Source organism: Pantherophis guttatus, chromosome 3 (genome assembly GCF_059756535.1).
Source record: "Pantherophis guttatus breed Tessera chromosome 3, ASM5975653v1, whole genome shotgun sequence".
Lineage (NCBI taxonomy): Eukaryota > Metazoa > Chordata > Lepidosauria > Squamata > Colubridae > Pantherophis > Pantherophis guttatus.
In genome coordinates this window covers 73,609,798-73,628,777 of record NC_142065.1, presented here as the reverse complement: position 1 = coordinate 73,628,777, position 18,980 = coordinate 73,609,798, and the positions used below count along the sequence as shown (strand labels likewise).

General features: G+C 43.3%; 1 protein-coding gene across 1 annotated transcript; it reads left to right on the top strand.

Annotated features, from left to right (window-relative positions):
- The first annotated feature begins 318 nt into the window (after positions 1-318).
- Positions 319-18,085, top strand: LOC148114633 (uncharacterized). Its single transcript, XM_087889831.1, has 3 exons — positions 319-610; positions 15,600-15,775; positions 17,801-18,085. The coding sequence occupies exons 1-3, from the start codon at positions 436-438 to the stop codon at positions 18,005-18,007; spliced, it is 558 nt and encodes a 185-aa protein (XP_087745957.1). The 5' UTR covers positions 319-435; the 3' UTR covers positions 18,008-18,085.
- The last annotated feature ends 895 nt before the right edge of the window (positions 18,086-18,980 follow it).

Here is an 18,980-nt window from a genome sequence, read left to right as displayed (position 1 = left end):
AATAAAGGGGAAGGAGCAGGTTAACGCTGGATTACCCACCACGGTCCTCTCCCCCCCTCTTTTTTTCCTCCATTCCACCCGGACCTCCAGCGGATCATCTGCCGCTGAGCGCAAGCGAAAGCCAGAGAGGAGGACGGCGCGAATATTTCAGCATCTTTGCGTTGTTCAGCGCTCCTTTCTAGAGGCGAGCGAGAAGACGAGGCTGGACAAGAGCAGGCCGGGCCTTGGACAAGACGGCCCGGATAAAAACTCTCTCCTTAAGGGGACACGCGAGAACATCCGAGGAGCCCCAAAGTCCCGCAGGGGAGATCAGAGGCGGGTTAATCAGCGCAAACCTCCAGGCGGGAGGGCGCAAAACTCCTGCATCCGATTTGCCAGCCCCATCCCGCAGGCCAAGTCCACATTTCCGAAAACCCTCGGACCCGGACCCTCGAGATGCCCGGCGGGCGATCAGACTCCTCCGCTCTTTCGGAGACAGCGCCGGCGGCGTTGGATCCGTCTATTCTGCGCTCCGCTCCCTTCCCTCCTTCCTCGCCGGGCTTAAGAAAGGAGGGAAAACGGGCGGCGGCGCTTCGAGCGGCGAAAGTCAGGCGGGTGTTTCTATCCAGCGGTGAGTGACTTTGACCTTTCGGGCCAGAGCCAGGCGTGAGCCTTTAACCGACGGCCCCGGGAACCAAGGCTAAACAAATCATAACTTATGCTTTAGTCTGTTGTAGTTAGTAACAAGCGATAGCTAAGGGTGGCTTGTTTAACGGGCAATTTCCAAGCAAGCAACTGGCTCACTTGATATTTGGACCACCAGATTACTCTTTCCAAGTAACTCCGCTGTTTTTCGTCAACGTTTAGCAACGATCATTTAAGTTGCAATAAAGTTTTTAGCTTGCCCGCCTTTTGGGTGAATTCTTACCAGTAACTAAATTCGTTTAATCGGGGCGGATCGCGCTGCGTCCCTCTAACGGAGACTCGCATCGCGTTGCCGCCGCGCAATATGACCCTTGGTCGTGTTTATTCAAACGCTGACCTCGGTGAGGCTGCCTCTCTTACTTTTAAACCTTCCAGAGTTGGCTGTGATCTTCAGCACGCAAAGCTAACCATAAGGCTCCTTCAAGTTTGCTTTATGTAAAGGGGAGCCCTAGCTTGATTCTTTGTAAATGATTTGTTTTCTTTGGGTCGCTTAAGAGCGCAGCATTTTCTCTCGAGGATAAAATCTCTCGGTTCTGGGGCATTCTTGCTTTTTCTCGCCCTTCCCATCGTCTGTAAATTCTCTGCTGCTGGCCATCCTGGCGTGCTACCCAAATTAACCCGCGGGTTGGCGCGGGGAAGGGCGCTCTTTCCGCCGGAGACAGCTAAGGCAGGGGGATTTCTGCGCAATGATTTTAGAAAAGCGGCTTTAAGGCGAAGTAACTTTGACTCTCGAGCGGGTCAAGGGCGGCACCTCAAGGCTCGCCTTTCAACATCAACTCCAGGGACCAAAGAAAGCCCAAGTTGGCAGGAGGAGACCCGGCGCGGATCCTTATCAGGTTTAAGTCCGCCTCGCTCGGACTGCTGCAGAGCAAGGACTGAGCGAAGCTGGTCACTGGCCGCGAAAAACACCTCGGAGTGCAGCGAAGCGTAACTCGCAGCTTCCGAAGAATCCGCAGAGCCGAATCGCAGCATTGAACGCGGAGAAAGCGAACGGTTTCCTTCCTTTCTTAAACCCAGCGAAAGAAATAACACCAACGAGGTTATTTAGTTTGGGTAATGAAATGCCTGCAAGGGAAGCTCAGAAAGGACCAAGGACCCCTCAATTTGGGCTCAGCCGGCCGGCCCGAAGTTACAGAGGTTTCGGACAGTGTCAGACTCTCCTTTTTAAAGAAATGACTTTCTAGCTGTGTTTGTCTCAGATTAACCTGTCCGTCGGCTGTATGTGTGTCTTTCTTACGGCGGGGAAGGGGGTGTCACACTCATTATATGCCCCCAAACATACCTTTTGGGTTTTTTTTTATAAATAAACTACAATTCGTTAGCGGGCTTCTTGGAACCACTTCGCCCATCCTTTCCAGTTTGCCTCCCGAGATAGCAGAGGACTGAGCGAGATGCTAAAAGGCCTTCTCCTTTCTCCGGATTTAGGGCAAAAGCAGCTCAAATTATGACTCGATTTCTGAGCCTACCGTTTGCAGCGAGTGTTACCGCCTTCAGCGGCTGGGCAAGCAATGGCTTCAACTCCTATCCATCAGCTGGTGTGAGCAATGGTCCAGAATGATGGGAGTTGTAATCCAAACCGTCTAGTATTTCCTAATATTAGAGGAAAATTGACCCACACTCACAATCCAGACCCTTGAGACCAAATCCAGACCCTAGAGACTTTCAGAGGCCAAAATGATGCTCTGTACGATTTCCGTCGTGCTTGACCCTTGCTAATACTCTTGAATATGGGAAAGTCCCGTATTGGACAAAGGTATTGGGGACCACCTTGGCGGCTGACGTGACTGGCAATGGAAATCTCCCTCCCCCCACCCCGTCCTAAAAAATTCAATTTAGAAGTTTCAAAATTATAGTGTGTATATGCATAATTATAGTGTATATGCATATAATTATCTACTTTTGTAAGGGATGCGAGAATATATCAGAAGCGTTCTAGGGGTGCGGGATTATAGAAAAGGTTGGGAACCTCTGATCTTCCTTCTACCCCTCCCTTCTATTGGGGACTTCTGATCTTCCTTCTATCGGAGGAAGCGGTCGGATAGAATCCATCCCCCCCCCCCAAAAAAAAATCGCTTTCGGGCATCAGGCCAGAGTGATTTTTCAGTTGTGATCCATCAGCCCTCTCTTCCTTCCAGAGAAGTCATGGCGCCACTTCCGGAGGAGGGACCCCTCCGGGAAGCGTTTGACAGCAGTAAAGGAAGAGAGTTCATCTGCTTTATGCGTTCGTACCCCTCCCTGAATTAATAGCTGGGGTCGAGTTGCCACATCGAAGCCTGTGGCCGTGGCTAGCTCCTAGGACATTCCTGATCGGCTGAGCTGTTTTCCTAAATCTCTTTCCTAAATCTCGGGCCCCCAGCAGCTTCCAGCAGATTCTCTTCTCCAGTTGGTCCTGAAGGATCGCGCTGAAACGGCTCGCATTTGTCGGAAGGGAAAATGTACTTCCCCCGAACTCGTAATTTGCACCTTTTTTCCCTCCCTGTAGCCTCTTTAGGAGATCCCTTCGCTTTATCCATCAGAGGCACATTAACTTTATAGTAGAAAGGATCAAAAGAGAAGTTCTCTCTCTCTCTCCCTCCTTCCCTCCCTCCCTCCCTCTCTTTCTCTCTCTTTCTCTCTCTCTCTCTCGCAAAAGAGTGTTTCCTTTCCCGTACTGAACTGATTCGGATCTTCTTTGCAGACGAAACAAAACGCGTGTTAGAGGCTTTCACCCGAAAAGGTGCAATCAATTACAGAGCGGGTTCTGCAATGTCAGCACCAGCGCCCTCGTTCCTGGGAGGTCGTGGACTTCTTTAATCTGCTGAGAGAGGAGAGCTAATGATTGGTGAGGGGGGGACGGGGGACGAGATCGGAAGTGAGATAGAATCAAGAGGAAAAATCATTTGGGCATCAGGAAACCTGCATTTAGCTGCTTAAAGAAAGATCGGGATTTCATTTTAAGACACCCCCCCTTCTGTTTCCCACCTCCCACTAGGAGGGCTCCTTGGGGCACTGTTAACCCTGTAACTGCCCAGAGAAGTCAGTTTACTTAGGGCGCCTTAATATTAATAAACACCCGAATCTTCAGCACGTTTCATTGGGAATAATTTCGAATGAAGCCCGCGAGGCTTCCATGAGTGTGTCTTGTATGCGTGGATCAATCCTCAAGACTTCTGGGCTGTATTTCACTCCATCCTTATCGGGGATGGAGAACCTCCGTGAAGTTTACTTTCGAGTACAGACATATTGCACGCATCCACAAACTCCAGAACTTGCCTAAGATTGAATTCAGTTCTATGGCGTTTAATGAATCTAATTCGGTTTTAATCTGGAGCCCAACTGGAAGGTCAGTATTTGGTTCACTTATTTGGGAAGAAGGAACATTTCGTTCTCTAATTTCTCGCGTTTCTGGCTGACTTGTAAAAAGGTAAAGGCACTTCAGCCGCTGTAAAAAAAAAAAAATGCAGGCGTTTAGGATGGAGTGAAGTGAAGAAAGACTCAAGAGGGTCGGCTTTTGTCGCCCGTGAGTTTTTCCCTTCTGTCCTCAGTATGCCCTTTCTTATCAGCTGTTGTTCGCCTGCTAAAAGGAAAAAAATAGTTATATCCCCAGAGGCAGAGCGTCCGCATCTGAGAAGAAACTTTTCAAATAATAAAAGAACTCCACCCGGATGCAAAAAAACCTCCCAGCTTGGTTTTGGAAGAAGATTCTAAGATCCTAAAAGGGCCAAAAGGAGATCGCAAACGCGCAAACTTTATTGTCTGCAGTGTTTTCAGTGTTATCCATTGGGCTGGTTGATGTACAGTCCAGTGGGAGATTGGAAAGATTGTGGTACAGAAACCAATGAATAGAAACCAATGCTTTCTTCTTTGGGATCACTGTTTTTTAAACATCGGCAGCCTAGACGATGATCTCTGAGCAACCCCATATCGAATGCAATGTGATTTACAAGCAACCGTGTAGCCCAACAAAGTGTAACTTGCACATCCTAAGTGGAGACATTTGGACAAGAATTTGGAGAGGATATTCACAGCTGATTTTTTAAAAAATTAGCCAATTTTAAAAAGAAGAAGGAGAAGGGAAAAGGAAGAAGGAGAAGAAGGAAGAAAGCAAGAGAGGGAGGAAGGGAGAGAGAGAGAGAGAAAGAGAGAAAGAAAAAAGAGAGAGAGAGAGAGAGAGAGAGAAAGAAAGAAAGAAAGAAAGAAAGAAAGAAAGAAAGAAAGAAAGAAAGACCTTTTACATGCTGATTCCCCTTAAATGGACAGGGAAAATCTGCTCGAGTCGGGAGGGGCGACCTTTGAAGGTCGGGAACCACATTGCCGAATGTGTTGAAAACCCGATGGGAAGTGGCCTCGGAAGGGTTGTCTCATGATTTCTAAACAAAGTTTTCTTTTCTTCCTTGAATTATGTTTTGATTTTCCCATGGTAGAAAAATATACTCTCTTTCTCCAGAACCTCTAAAATCCATGGGACACATGAAGAAGTTTAAAAAGGGACGCCTGACTGCAATAAAGTCGATAATCTTTAAGAGAAACCAAAGAAGTTTTGATTTATGTCAAAAGGGACAATTGATTATAATAGAGGAATTCCAAATTGTGCAACCGAATTCTGATTGCCATGGTCAAACATCATCAAATGTAAAGAAACAGAGAGTTTTAAGGTAGGATTGACAAATGTTTCCAGTTGGCTGTAAGGTAAATATTTTTGGCGTTAGTAATTAAATACATTTGGCCCAGAGAAGAGCAAATTGTATAAAGAATGTTCTTCCATCTTCCCGCCAAAACTATTTCAGAATTCATCCAGAATTCATCAAGCAAATAGAATTTGGTTGCCACCACAAACACGTTTACTTGAAAGCAAATAATGTTCTTTCCAAATGAGTCTCCTTCTAGCTCATTTACAGATACGTGAAGCTATGTCTCTCATTTACAATAAAATTAAAGAAAATCAAAGTCAAAGGGGGAAAAAAATCCAACAAAAGCTAAAGTTTGTTGGCAAAGAATATTTGCTGCTCCCTTATGGCAAATAACTCTCACACGTTTTTACATTTGCCTTTTTAAACGATAGGAACGAGTTGTCAATCCTGAGAAATTAAGGGATTTGTTACTGTTCAGTTTTTTTGCTTCTAAAAAAAAAGATGTGTTTGTGTGTGTGTCAAAATCTTTTTCTTCTCTGCTCTTTCCCTGCCCCCATCCCTTTCTGCTAGTCTGAGAACTGTGGGTTTTAGTGTGCTCAGAACCTCATTTGAGATTCAGCTGGTCCTTTCCTCTTCAAGAGAAAAATGGCTGGCTAGCTGGTGGGATTTCTGTGCTCCAGAACAGGGGTCTCCAACCTTGGCCATTTTAAACCTGGATGACTTCAACTCCCAGAATTCCCTGGGAGAATTCTGGGAGTTGAAGTCCACCAGGCTTAAAGTGGCTAAGGTTGGAGACCCCTACTCCAGAATGCTGTGTGTAATTTGACACCCCCAACAACTATTCTGGATTAAAACACCCAGAGCACATTTGCCATGAGACTCTTTCTGAATTACGAAGTTCATTCAGGTTATATAATACTTGTCCCCAGATTATTGAACTTCTCTTTTTTTCCCCCTAATTTTTTTTTAAAAAATTGTGCCTCTTGGTCATAGAACTCCAAAGCTGACATGCATCATTTGGGTTGACCATCAAAAATGTATTACCCAATGGTTGATTTTGTATTATTTTCCTCCCTCACATATCAAGAATAGAATAGAATAGAATTTTTTATTGGCCAAGTGTGATTGGACACACAAGGAATTTGTCTTGGTGCATATGCTCTCGGTGTACATAAAAAGAAGAGATACATTTGTCAAGAACCAATTTAGCTTTCTCTGTTTTTAATGTGAAAATGTATCCTCCTTGCTTGGTTCTGGGCTGTTTAAGATGCACTTTACTTATCTCACATTGTCCCTCCGGGAATCCTGTGTATAAACTGGGCAAAAATCAGAGTATTCTAAGAAAGAGCAGAGGAGACTTAGCGTTCAATCATTCTAACTTTCAGTAAAGTTAGGACAGCATGACAGAATGAATCCATATGTAGGCTATGCTGGTGACTGTTGACGTACTGTGTATGCCATCCAGGGTACCAAAAATATACTAACTCAGGTAGGGCATTTTACAGAACTGTTTTACAGAACCTTGCTACATAGTATTTCCAATGGGGAAAAATGCAGTGAAATCCAAAGGCTTTTACTGTTATGCTTAGGTTTAAACAAAACTTCTCTTCATATACAAATGAAAGGGCAAAAGCATATATGTATTTGTATAATGCCTTCCTGTGAATCCTGTGTCAAACCAAACTGAGTTCATCAAGCAAGACAAGTTCCTAATTTGTTGTTTAAATAAAGATTGATGATGGGATACTTGGCAATACAAACAATTCTCTCCTCTTCCTGCAGCTGACATTCAGCTGCATTAGATATCTCAACATCATTGAACTCAACCTACACACCACCCCTTCCAAATAGGATGGGACTGGCATTCATGCATCAGCTACCAACTCATGCTTTGAAGATCAGCATGTTCATATCCTGGGATTTTATTTGCTCAAATTTTTAAAAAGCATTTTCCTAGCTTCCATTCTAAGACTTAGTTTTGAAAAGCCCTGTAATCTGCAATGGGATTTACCTGTTCCATCCATTTAAAAAATCTATATTTTATTCAATCTACATCTTGGATCTCTCTTTAAAAAAAACCAAAAAAAAAAAAAAACCAACCTCACCTATGAACTATCTTATAAACTATCCTAACTAACTATTCTATATCTACTTACTGGGAAGTCTCATTCAACTCAATGGTATTTTTCTTTTGGATAGACTTCTGTAGGTTAACTTTGTCCTCCAATTTTTAGGCATGGATATCTCTGGGTTTAATGGTGTTTTTAGGTGACATAGGATTTTTATATTCAGATAGCAATTTATTTTCTCTAAATAGGCAGGAAAAGAAATTATCTTTTTTAAAGCCTAGAAACTTTATAGGAAATATAAAATATCTAAGATAATAGCTAGCGAAAAGTAAGAGTCGTTCTGTAATTTCTACCAGTTTTCAATTTGAATCCTGCCCTGTTGGAAGGGTTTAAAACTTACTTGATAATCACTTTTGGTATTTAGATAAAATCTAAAGGGAAAACGTAGGAATTGTTTATGTTAAAAATCAAAGTCTGATTCAGAAGAAATTTTATAGCATGATTTGCTAACATCACATGCAATGCCAGCCTAAGCATGCTTACTCAGAAATAAGTCCCTCTGACACAACATGTTTACCCATGGTTTACCTAATCATGGTTTAACAAGTGAATTAACTCAATTGCACACAACATACTGAATCATACACTAACCACATGGCCAATTTTGCACATTAGCTAACCGCATTTTTAGCTACTATGCTGGGAAAATTCACGATTGCGTTTGTTCATATAGCATTCTAAGTCTTGATTTGCTTAGCCATGATTTATCGAATGAGCCATATTTGGCTGGGTGGATGCAACAACAACTTTATATGAGCATCTGAGGCCAAACTAAATCCAAAAAATACTAGGGAATTCCTGGAACCTTGGCAGTCAGACAAAGTAGCCATCAACAGATACTTAGAAATAAACCACATTTATACACCGTTCAAAAGAGACAATAAAAAAGCTAAAAAAAAAAGTGGGGGGGAGAGACTAGAACAGATTAAGCAGGGATTAACACCAGACAAACAATCAAGCAGAAAACAAACTCTTAATCAAGGAACTACCAAAGAGAAAACCATACCCCCAATAACACTGGCAGGGCAAGCTACTGTGTATACAGAGGTAGCAATGGGGCAGTGCCACATTCACTGAGGATCTTACTAGGTGGTCAATAAAATGTCTGCAAGCAAACAACCAAGCTCAGAGAGCATCAAGGACTTCACAGTTCTTGTCACAACACTGATTATATACTATATATTACCCTCTTCTGAAACAACAAGTTGCAATGGTTTAAATCAGTGAACATGCCAGGCTAAAACCAAATGAAGGCTATATAGGGCTTGGTGCATAATGTGAACTCATCCACCCCCTAGAAAATGTGTGGCCTGTCATAAGCCATATGGATGCAGGATTCATTGCATAAGCAGGGAAGAAGCAAGGAAGTATTCTTCTCCCTCCTAAATTGTATTTCTTTTTATTTGAGCTTTACCCTAGAAAGGTTTATACTGTATTTTTCGGAGTATAAGATGCATCTTTTCCCTCAAAAAAAGAGGGTGAAAAACTGAGTGCGTCTTATACTCTGAATGCAGCCCCACCCAGCTTCTCAAACGGAAGTTTCAGAGGTTGAAAAAAGCATCAGAAATGAAACTTCAGAAAAGAAGCCCCCAAACAGAGCTTCAGAGGCCTTTTTTTCTGAAGCTCTGTTTCGGAGGCTTTCAGAGGCAGGAAAAAAAAAAAAAAAAAAAAGCAAGACACAGAGCTCACAACCAAGGAACCTGTTGCTAAAATTCACCTCTGGGAACAGCTGATTGGGGATATTCTGGGAGGCCGATCCATCTGCCAATCAGCTTTTTTCTTATTTTCATCCCCAAAACCTAAGATGCGTCTTATATTCTGAAAAGCACCTGTGCTGGCCAGTATGTAAGGATCCTATGTACATATATAAAACCCACAAATATCAGGGCCTAAATTTAAAGCAGAATCTGAGTATGTACCAAATAAGGATTAGTCAGAAATAAAGCTTTCGGAGGAGAATATTGTACTCAGATCAGGAACCCCTGACACCAAGACTCTCAATAATATAATAAGATGTCTTAAGTCTTGTAGAGAGGTGTTAAAAGTATGTTGCTATATGTACACAAGTGTGTTGCTGTATGTACACCTACAGCAATGTGCTGTGCCTTACATAGTCACAGACGCAGGCTTTAAAATGAACAGTGCGATATTTGATTAACATCCTCAGGCACTCTTTATAGAGCAACCCAACCAGCTTCCACTCTAGGCTAGAGAGCTTGCTGGCCATAATAGTGTCCTGAAGGAATGAAGATAAATCATGGAGGACAAGCTAAACAGGTGAACGCCCACACATGGCTTTCAGTTTGACTGTCATAGCAATTGTCTTATTAGATTTAGAAGGCTGCCCAACTCTGAAATGACACTGGGTAGCTTACATAGTTAAACTATGTTATCATTCTATGCCTGAACCCGTCCATTGCAGGATGAAGGCCTCTTCATTGATGGTTATGGACTGTAATCTGTCATATGGTCCAATGCAGATTAGTAGATAGATCAGGGGTGTCAAACTCAGTCGTCATGGTGGTGTCACGTGACGTATTGGGACTTTTTTCTCCTTCGCTAAACTGGGCATAGGCATAGCCAGCGTGTGATGTATCTGGCCCATGGGCCAGGAGTTTGACAGCCCTGAGATAGATGCTTTGACTTCCTAGTCACTCAATGTCTAATGGAGAAATAGGGAGGAATAGGGAGTTTTTAATGCTCTTTGAGTTTGTTTTCTTGCAGACATTTCATTACCTGATAGATAACATCATCAGTGCTAGAAGAGGGTAGGGTTTGCAAAGAGCAAACCATGCTCCCTCTAGCACTGATGATCTTACCTAGTTGGGTAGTGAAACATCTACAAGAAAACAACCAAGCTCAGAGAGCACCAAGGACACACAGTTCAACCCTGAGCTAAAAATATTCTCTTCTAATGGAGTAATGACATCCAGGTCTCCTAATCTAGCACTTTAACCACTACATATGTATGTGAACATACATGCAGAGATTATTGATAGACGCTATTTAATCAGAGATAAGTATATCTAAAATGTGGCCTTACATCCTATTGATTGTATTAAATTAGAGGGTGGCAGATTTTCTCTCAACTGGAAATTGGGAGAACCATCTCTTTGCTTTCTAACTCTGGGTTAAGTGACTTCTCTTCATGCATCTCAATTTGTTCTCATTCCTTTTTAGACTCTGCTATGGAATTTCTGCTTTCTCCTACCATAAATATTCCAGGAACTCATTTCTAGTTCCACAAAGTGGGTTATATTTGTGCCAGTGAACCTCTCCAGCCAATAAAGTTGCACAAGATGTTAGCATAGGAGAAGAGAGGAATGCAGCTATTGTCTAAACTCAAACATATTTGATGGATGGTCTTAAATTATGTTTCTCCTGGCAAAGGTATCTGTGTATGTGCAGTGGATTAGCTTGCCATGATTCTAAAGTGGGCAATGGAAAAAAAATGACACCCAAGACACCTCTGAGGCATCAGCCTGGAAGGCAGAGTCTGGAACTAAATAAAACAGGTAATCAAAGAATAGGTCTTTATGCTTGCCCTAGCAAAAGTTTATGCTAAAATATACTAAAATGATTGTATCTTCTAAACTCTGAGAGATGCTAATATTCAAGATAGTTTGCTTGTGTTTGCTTAATACTTGATATGATCCCAGCCAAATGTGATTTATTCAATAAATCACAGATAAGCAACCTATGGCTTTAGCATGTATGGATTCAGCCTAAATGTGTCCTGTTTCTATTTTCTGAGACATACCTTACCTAAAACAAGCTTGTCTCACTGTGTTCAATGATAATTTCATACTTCATTTTTCAATATAACAGACAATTGAATCAAGTGATGGATTTACACATGGCACTTATTCCTGATATGGTTACTCGTATGGTTTATCTAGCTATTGTAGTAGTGTAAATGAGAGATTACAGCTACATTTTAATCATAGTTAAAATAAACCGCAGTTCATCTAGAAAGGGCTAATCAGGATTAATTTGTATTCTACAACCTTGAAAAAAAATCCTTTTTTCCAGATCTAGATGAAAAACACAGTTTATACTGTTTTATAATTCTTAACAATGACATTGTTCCTGTAATATTAAACTGTTAATTAGGTTATTTTAAGAGGTATGATCTGATGTTTCTAACAAGGCTACTTTCCATTTAAATCTTCTTTCTTACTAGTTTAAAGGAACAATTATTTCAATTTCCTTGAATTCACATTAACTTGGACAGATATTCAACTACTCTTTTTAAAAACTGAGTCCATTTTCTTAGCTGTGATAAATTATGACAAAGAAATGAAAGCAAAAGCAAAGTATATTTCTGGAATTATGAGTATTTGTTGTTTTCTTGCCTAAGGCACACTTGCTAAAGAGTAACTACATTAAAAGAGCAGTTTTACTTATGAGAAAATAGACATAGGAGAACATTGAACTCAAATTGGCACTGCGCAAGACAATGTCCCTGTGAGCGTGTGAGTGTATGTATGTCTGAATTCACATTTATAATCAAATAATGTAATTTGAACAAGCAGTTTTAAGTTTTGACAACAAATATTCATGTTTTTAATGCATGTTTTTAAACACTACCTTTTATTTCTTCATATCTCTGGTTGAGGAATATGACTTCTGCCCTGTTCCTGAAATGCAAGTGTTGCATAGCAAGGCAGTGATTTAATATTTCAGGAGAGGCATTTTACAGCTTGCATTGCATTCCAATTTGTACGTAAAGACACAGCAGCATTGCATGGGGAAAAAACCCCCAGGGTGGTGGTGGTTAAAAGTGTACAGTCAGAATACAGAATGCAGAATACAGAATAATAGAGTTGGCAGGAACCTTGGCGGTCTTCTAGTCCAACAACCTACTCAAAAGCAGGAGACTCTATACCACAGCAACTTTAAACACTTTAAACATTCAAAGAGCCATTTGGACCCATTTCCCACAGAAAAGAAAACACCGGGAGCCACAGAGATCCTAACTGGAAGCCCCCCCCCACCGTTCAATTCTGGAGCTGACCGGAAGTCCGTTTTCCCCACCATAGAGTCTCCTCCTAGTGCGGCATCCTTTTTCCTCTACTTGTCCTAACTGAAAGGCCTATCAATTGTGGAGCCGACTGGAAAACTTGCCCCTTCCCATAGAGTCTCCTCCTGGTGCGCTGTACTTTCCCCTCCCCCAACCGGCAGGTCCTCTCAAAATTATGGCACTGACTGGCAATAGGGAGCCACAACAGAGGGATGGAAGAGCCACATGCGGCTCCAGAGCCACGGGTTGCTGACCCCTGCTCTATACCATTTCAGACAAGTGACTATCCAGTCTTTTCTTAAAAGCCTCCAGTGATGAAGCACCCACAACATTTAGTTCAAATAGGATTGAAAGCCCTTTCATCTCTGTAGAAGGAAGAGAAAGTAAACCTGGCACAAGTATTTAATTCGAGCACAGTTTTATGGTATCTGCCAGTGTCAATATCTACTTCAAGTCCAAATCCGATGCAGAAGGCTGGCTTGGGCATCTACTGACTTTTCTGCTGAGGTTCCAGATAGTGAATCCTCATGGTTTCCTCTGGAATCAGTTCCTTTGATAGTAGGTGGGTGAGACTGCTAAATTCAGGCCACCTCCCCAAAAAAGAGAGGAAAAAAGTAATTACATAAGCCTCAATAACAATTGTGTAGCAATGCTTTGTTAGTCATCTAGCAGATGTTGTGGGAGGAGCCACTGAGCCTGCACAGATTCTGTGCAATTTCTGCCCTTCCTTGCTGAGATGAAGAAGCCAACATTAAAAAAAAAAAAAAAAAAAAAAGCTTCCTGAAAAAGTTTTGGTGATTATGATAGACCCTTTCAATCAGAACACAAATATAATTTCAGAATGACTGTATGCCATAGAAATCTTGAGAAATATAAAATTAGCTTTTCATGACTGTAATGTATTTAATCACCTAATGTTTCTGTCAACTCTATGAGTTCAAAAGGACCAAAAGTGTCTTGCTGTTGAATCTAGTTAATAGTCAGTGTCCAATGCATCTCACTACAATGTCCAATAATAATCAGCCAGCACTGATGGATTCCAGTTGTCCTGATACAATTTTTCTTTTGTGTCAATGTCCTGGTGAAAACTTTCACCATGTTCAGCACTGACTGCACCTTGATTTTCAGGAAAGAAGTCCAAAAGTGAATGCAGAAAATGAACCTTCAGTGACATTTCATGGTCCTGCGTGCTGTGAGAAGTTGGTCAAGGGAATGTATTTTGGTGCTCTGTAGTTGCCAAGGAAATTCTCAACAACATCCTTGAATGCTTCCTAGCCAATTTTCTCTGGCATTGCTAATAGATCTTTGAACCACTTGTCATTGTCATTGAGGATGTGTCTGATCTGTGGATCAACAAAAATGCCTTCCTTAATCTTGACATCAGTTATTCCTGGAAACATCTGTCTCAAATAATGAAAGTCTTCACTTTCCTTATCCATCATTTGTACATTTTTTCCCCCCATTCATGAGAGTTTTATGTGAGGCAAAGGCAAAAATATTTTTGTCAGGTCAACAAGTGGTTCATGTGCCACATAGTTCTTTCCTGGAACCAAATTATTTTGGAGTGGCTGTTTCTTTTTAATGTAGTGCAGCTTTCTTGTACTGCTGTCCCATTCGCATATGTAATGCGGCATATGTATACCACAGTACTTGGTATATCTGAGCTGCATTCCAAAGCAGCAGGGCCATTACTTTTAGATTTCCACAGATATTCCAATTAATTGTACATGGTCTACTAGATGTCCTTCAACAACAGTTCCATGTTTTTTGTTGTTTCTTTCATATGTGCAGCACAGTTAACCGGTACTGAAAGGTGTATTGTGTAAAAATAGAAGATTTCTATAAAACGTCGGTTACTTTCATAACTACCAATCAAAAATCTGTAAGACACACTCATAAGTGTCCAGGAAGCAAAACTTTGTTGTCCAGTGGAATCAGATAATAGAAATTACCTATGACAAATTAGAAACTAAAAATGGCCCATAACTCATTTAATGGGGAACTGAGGACAGAGTTCATCTGAAAAGAATGCCATTCATTGGAGAACAGGGGCAACCATACCATATAGTTTGTTATTATTTAAGAAAAAAACAAACAAACAAAAAAAAAACCTGTTCGGTCCTTGGTAAATTGTCTTATCTATATAATTAGTGGGATGGGTTGCCTATGATTGTTTTTAAGCTAGGATCCACAAAAGGATGCTAGCTTAAAAACACCAGTCTATAGATATTTATTCAGAATAAGCCCCATATAAATCAGTCAAACTGGTAAACTGGCTCTTTAGTAGGATTATTTCCTACAAGGTTATATTCGTATGTTAAACACAAAGCGATGCATGGATGGGCCGCTTTTTACAGGTGAAATGAAGGATGCCAAGGGTCTCTAGAGAGCAAGCAACAGTGGTTAACGATCCCAAGGGAAATGTCTGTTGACTCATCCAGGTCACGGTTGCCCCAAAGGCAACTCTTTTTTCAAGAGGCAACTGGACCAGGGGTGAAATCCAGCAAGTTCTGACAGGCTCTGGAGAACCGGTAGCAGAAAGTTTGAGCAGTTCGGAGAACCGGCAAATACCATCTCTGGCTGGCCCCAGAGTGGGGTGGGAATGGGGATTTTGCAGTATCCTTCCGCTGCCACGCCCAGAGAACCGGTAGTAAAAAAATTGAATTTTACCACTGAACTGGACTTTCTGGTTTTTCTTTGAAGACGTTTCACTTCTCATCCAAGAAGCTTCTTCAGCTCTGACCGGAATTCCCCACCATCCAGACAGAGCTGAAGAAGCTTTTTGGATGAGAAACGAAACGTCTTCAAAGAAAAACCAGAAAGTCCAGTTGCCTCTGGGGAAAAAAAAAAGCACCTTTGAGATCCAAAGGAATCAGGCTGCAGTTCCTATTAAACCCATCTCTGTCTCTCGGCCTATTTTCTCATTAAAGGGACCTTAGTGGCCGCCCGGTTCGACCTTGAATAGAAACCAACAGGAAATCTAATCACTCCCCCAATCAGCAGGAAAGCTGGAGGTGCGGAGTGCGTGATTGTCTAAGCAGTTCCTCGGCCTTCCTCTTTTCAAGCCCGGTTCATGGACGAGGTGGCGGCTCCCCCGGGCTGCCTTACGATCCATTTCCAGGGCGATCTCAGCGACCCTCTTTTCTTTGAAAGGCCTCGAGGAAAGGACGAGTGGTCAAAAGTGCGGGACGACGCTCCTTCCAAAGCCGGAGCATTCAGACTGCCAACTTTGCCGAACACGCTTTAAAGGGACTTTCTTCAGCGAGCGCCGTTTCTCCCCGGCTGGAGGAAGAAGCGTGAGGTCCATCCATCTCGTCTACAGACACAGAGTGAGTTTCTTTTTGGGTTTAGCGCCTCTTTGGGCCTCCAGGTCGCTTGGATTGGTGGAACTCGGAAGGGAATTTTCTGCAGGTTCAGCCGGGTTTTGTCACTTCAGATCTCAAAGGCCTTTTCCTTCGATCAGAATAGAGCTGGAAGGGACCTATGAGGTCTTCTAGTCCAACCCCGTTCAAACAGGAGCCCCTATACCATTTCAACTGGACTGGTTGTCCAGTCTCTTCTTAAAAACCTCCAGTGATGAAGCACCTACAACTTCTGAAGGTAAAGCTGTTCCACTGGTTGATTATCCTCACTGTTAGGAAGTTTCTCCTGAATTCCAGGTTGCTTCTCTCCTTGATTAGTTTCCATCCATTGTTGCTCGTCCTGCCTTCTGGTGCTTTGGGATTTCCTTCCTGGAGATCCTTTGAGGGGCTCTGATCCTGGCTAGCTGGGACGTTAAAATGATTCGATATGAGACGTACTTTTTCTCCGTGCCGGGTCGAAGTCTCCGCTTGGGAAATTGCTCCGTCCCTGTCAACTTAAAAACAGATTCTTTAGAAGTTAATGGGACCTATTAAACTGAGAGAGAATTCTATAAATGCGGAAGGTTAGTCTGGGAGCGGAAAACTGACTCCCGACGCTAAGTTTGCCCAACCGAGAGTCTTTGGCTCGCAGTTCCCACAATCGCTCGCCAAATTGTTGTCTAGCGCTTATAGGGGAGGAAGTCCACCAGGTCTGAAGAAGTTGAGGATGAACGACAATCTACAATTGCTAGAATTGTCGTAATGCTGCCGCCCTCCCTTGTTGGTCAAATTGTGGGTATTCGTGTGATTGCGGAGAGCGGAACGTGGCATCGGGGCAGCAAATCCAGACCGAGGGACTGCTCCTTACCTGGGGTAGCAGACCCGCTAAATATAGTCGGATTTATCTCAAGCAAAGCTTGAGCCTGCACTACCCGAGGCAGTAATGCTAGATCAAACTGCGCGTTCCTCTGCACGGTTTCAAGCATAGGATCGGGATGCGCACTTGAACTGGTCTCGAATGAAATCCAGGTTCAAATCTACGAAGGTACATTGGGAATCTCAGGGCAGGTTTTCAGCAGCATAGGGCAGCTGCCACTAACCCGAGATGCCAGGAGATCGGTCGGATGGTTGTAGCGTTGTCAAGCTAGCTCGACATGTTAGTTAGGCCAATTCATGAACTCCCTTACTCCAGGCATCTGAAGCTGGACATTAGTGCGGAATGCCATCTGGTTGGCATCTCCCATGTGGACAGGCTATTTATCAGGCAATCGAAAGCAAGCATATTCAAACCCAAATCCCACAGCTTGTAGTTAAGATCCGGAAAGTTCTAAGCACCTTGCAAAGAAGGCGAGGCCGGGCAGCAGGATATCAAATCTCGGCCCCATTTACTCAGCCTCGAAGGCAATCAGAGAAGGGCTTGAAAACCTGAACCCCAAGTGGACCCGAATAAAGCTACTTTCACCGCAACCTGTCAATCACAGATTCTGGCTAAGTCCCCCAGAGAGAGTTTGGAAGGTAGAGGAAGGTCCTAGAAGCCTTTGCCCTTCCAATTTAACGTTGAGATCAGGCTTCATGTCATCCCAACGGAAGGTGGGCGACTCTCTAAATCACCAGTCAGGAAACGATTTATCTTGCTTATTCTTCACGTGGTCCAGATTGACGAGACAAATTTATCAATGGGTCTTATTTCCAGAACCGCCGCCTATAATGCCAAACACCTGTGTGAGTTACTGGTACATCCGCAGAACTCAAATAGATTTATGGACGAAGCATTAGGGAAAAAAAAAAAAGACCGCTTTCAGTTCCTTTTGCAGCCTGGGCAAAGCCCCCGAAGGCTCTCATCCCTGCGCCACTTTCGGTATCTTTACCAGATCCATTCATCGGGCTAAATCGTGATGCAAAAGCTCAGTTTGTGGCTGGTTGAGCACGGTGGGTGAGGCCAGCTCAGTTGCAGCTTCCAAAAATTGAGATTAAAGCAAAACTTTTCTCTCTCTCTCTCTCTTCCTCTTTTAGAGCGACGGGTTCAGTGTGTTTGGTGATCAAACCTTTGCACCAGGAAGGAAGGAAGGCACCTCTGAGGGTGGCCGAGCCATTGCCACCCATTCATCCGCCCCGGACTCTCTCGGGGACAAAGTGATCCCGGCGCATTTCTCGCGCGCATATTCTTCACTTCACTACGCTAAGTGCGTAGACAATCCTTCGGCTTCTCCGTTGTCCTGAATGTCCGGGGCAGACAGCCGCCACTCTGGCCGAACCGCGCGAAGTTTAATTGGGACGCTCCAGGTTCAGCCCTGCAGCCAGCCAGCCTTCCTTCCTTCCTTCCTTCCTTCCTTCCTTCCTTCCTTCCTTCCTTCCTTCCTTCCTTCCTTCCTTCCTCCCTTCCTTTTTTCCTTCCTTCCTTCCTTTCTTCCTTCCTTCTTTCCTTCTTTCCTTCCTCCCTTCCTCCTTTCCTTCCTTCCTTCCTTCCTTCCTTCCTCCCTCCCTTCCTCCCTTCCTTCCTTCCTTTCTTTCTTCCTTCCTTCTTTCCTTCCTACCTTCTTTCCTTCCTTCCTTCCTTCCTTCCTTCCTTCCTTCCTTCCTTCCTTCCTTCCTTCCTTCCTTCCTCCCTCCCTCCCTCCCTCCCTCCCTCCCTTCCTTCCTTCCTTCCTTCCTTCCTTCCTTCCTTCCTTCCCGGATGGAAGAACCTGCCTCCGGGCCTCCCCCGTTGGATCGCCGCTCTTCTCAGCCAGCCGGGTTGCGTCTCCCGAGACCAGAAACCTCCTTCGAGGCAAAGCCTTGCCTTGAACCAACGCCGAGCGCCGCTCTATGAGAAGAAGAACGAAGTGGCTTGGACGCCTGGCATCGCTTCCTTTTCTTCTCTGGCATTTTAAAACAAACTTTTATAGTGGAAAGAGAGAAATCGGTTTTCCAGATTGCGCTAGCTAGATCGAATTATTTGGGCGGGGAGTTCATGAAATTTCCTAGCTCCCTTCCCCTCCAAACACAATCGTTTTAGCAGGTTGAAAAGAAAACTTTCAACAGGCTATTCTCTCTCTCTCTTTCTCTCTCTCTCTCTTTTGCAAATGAAGCTTGATTTCAGCAGAGTTGAACCCAACACAAACAAGGCTGATTGTAATTTCAGGTTTTCCCTCCACTAACTGCATGAAAGAGAAAATACCTTTTATTAAATACCATCTTGAAAGGACTTTTCTTT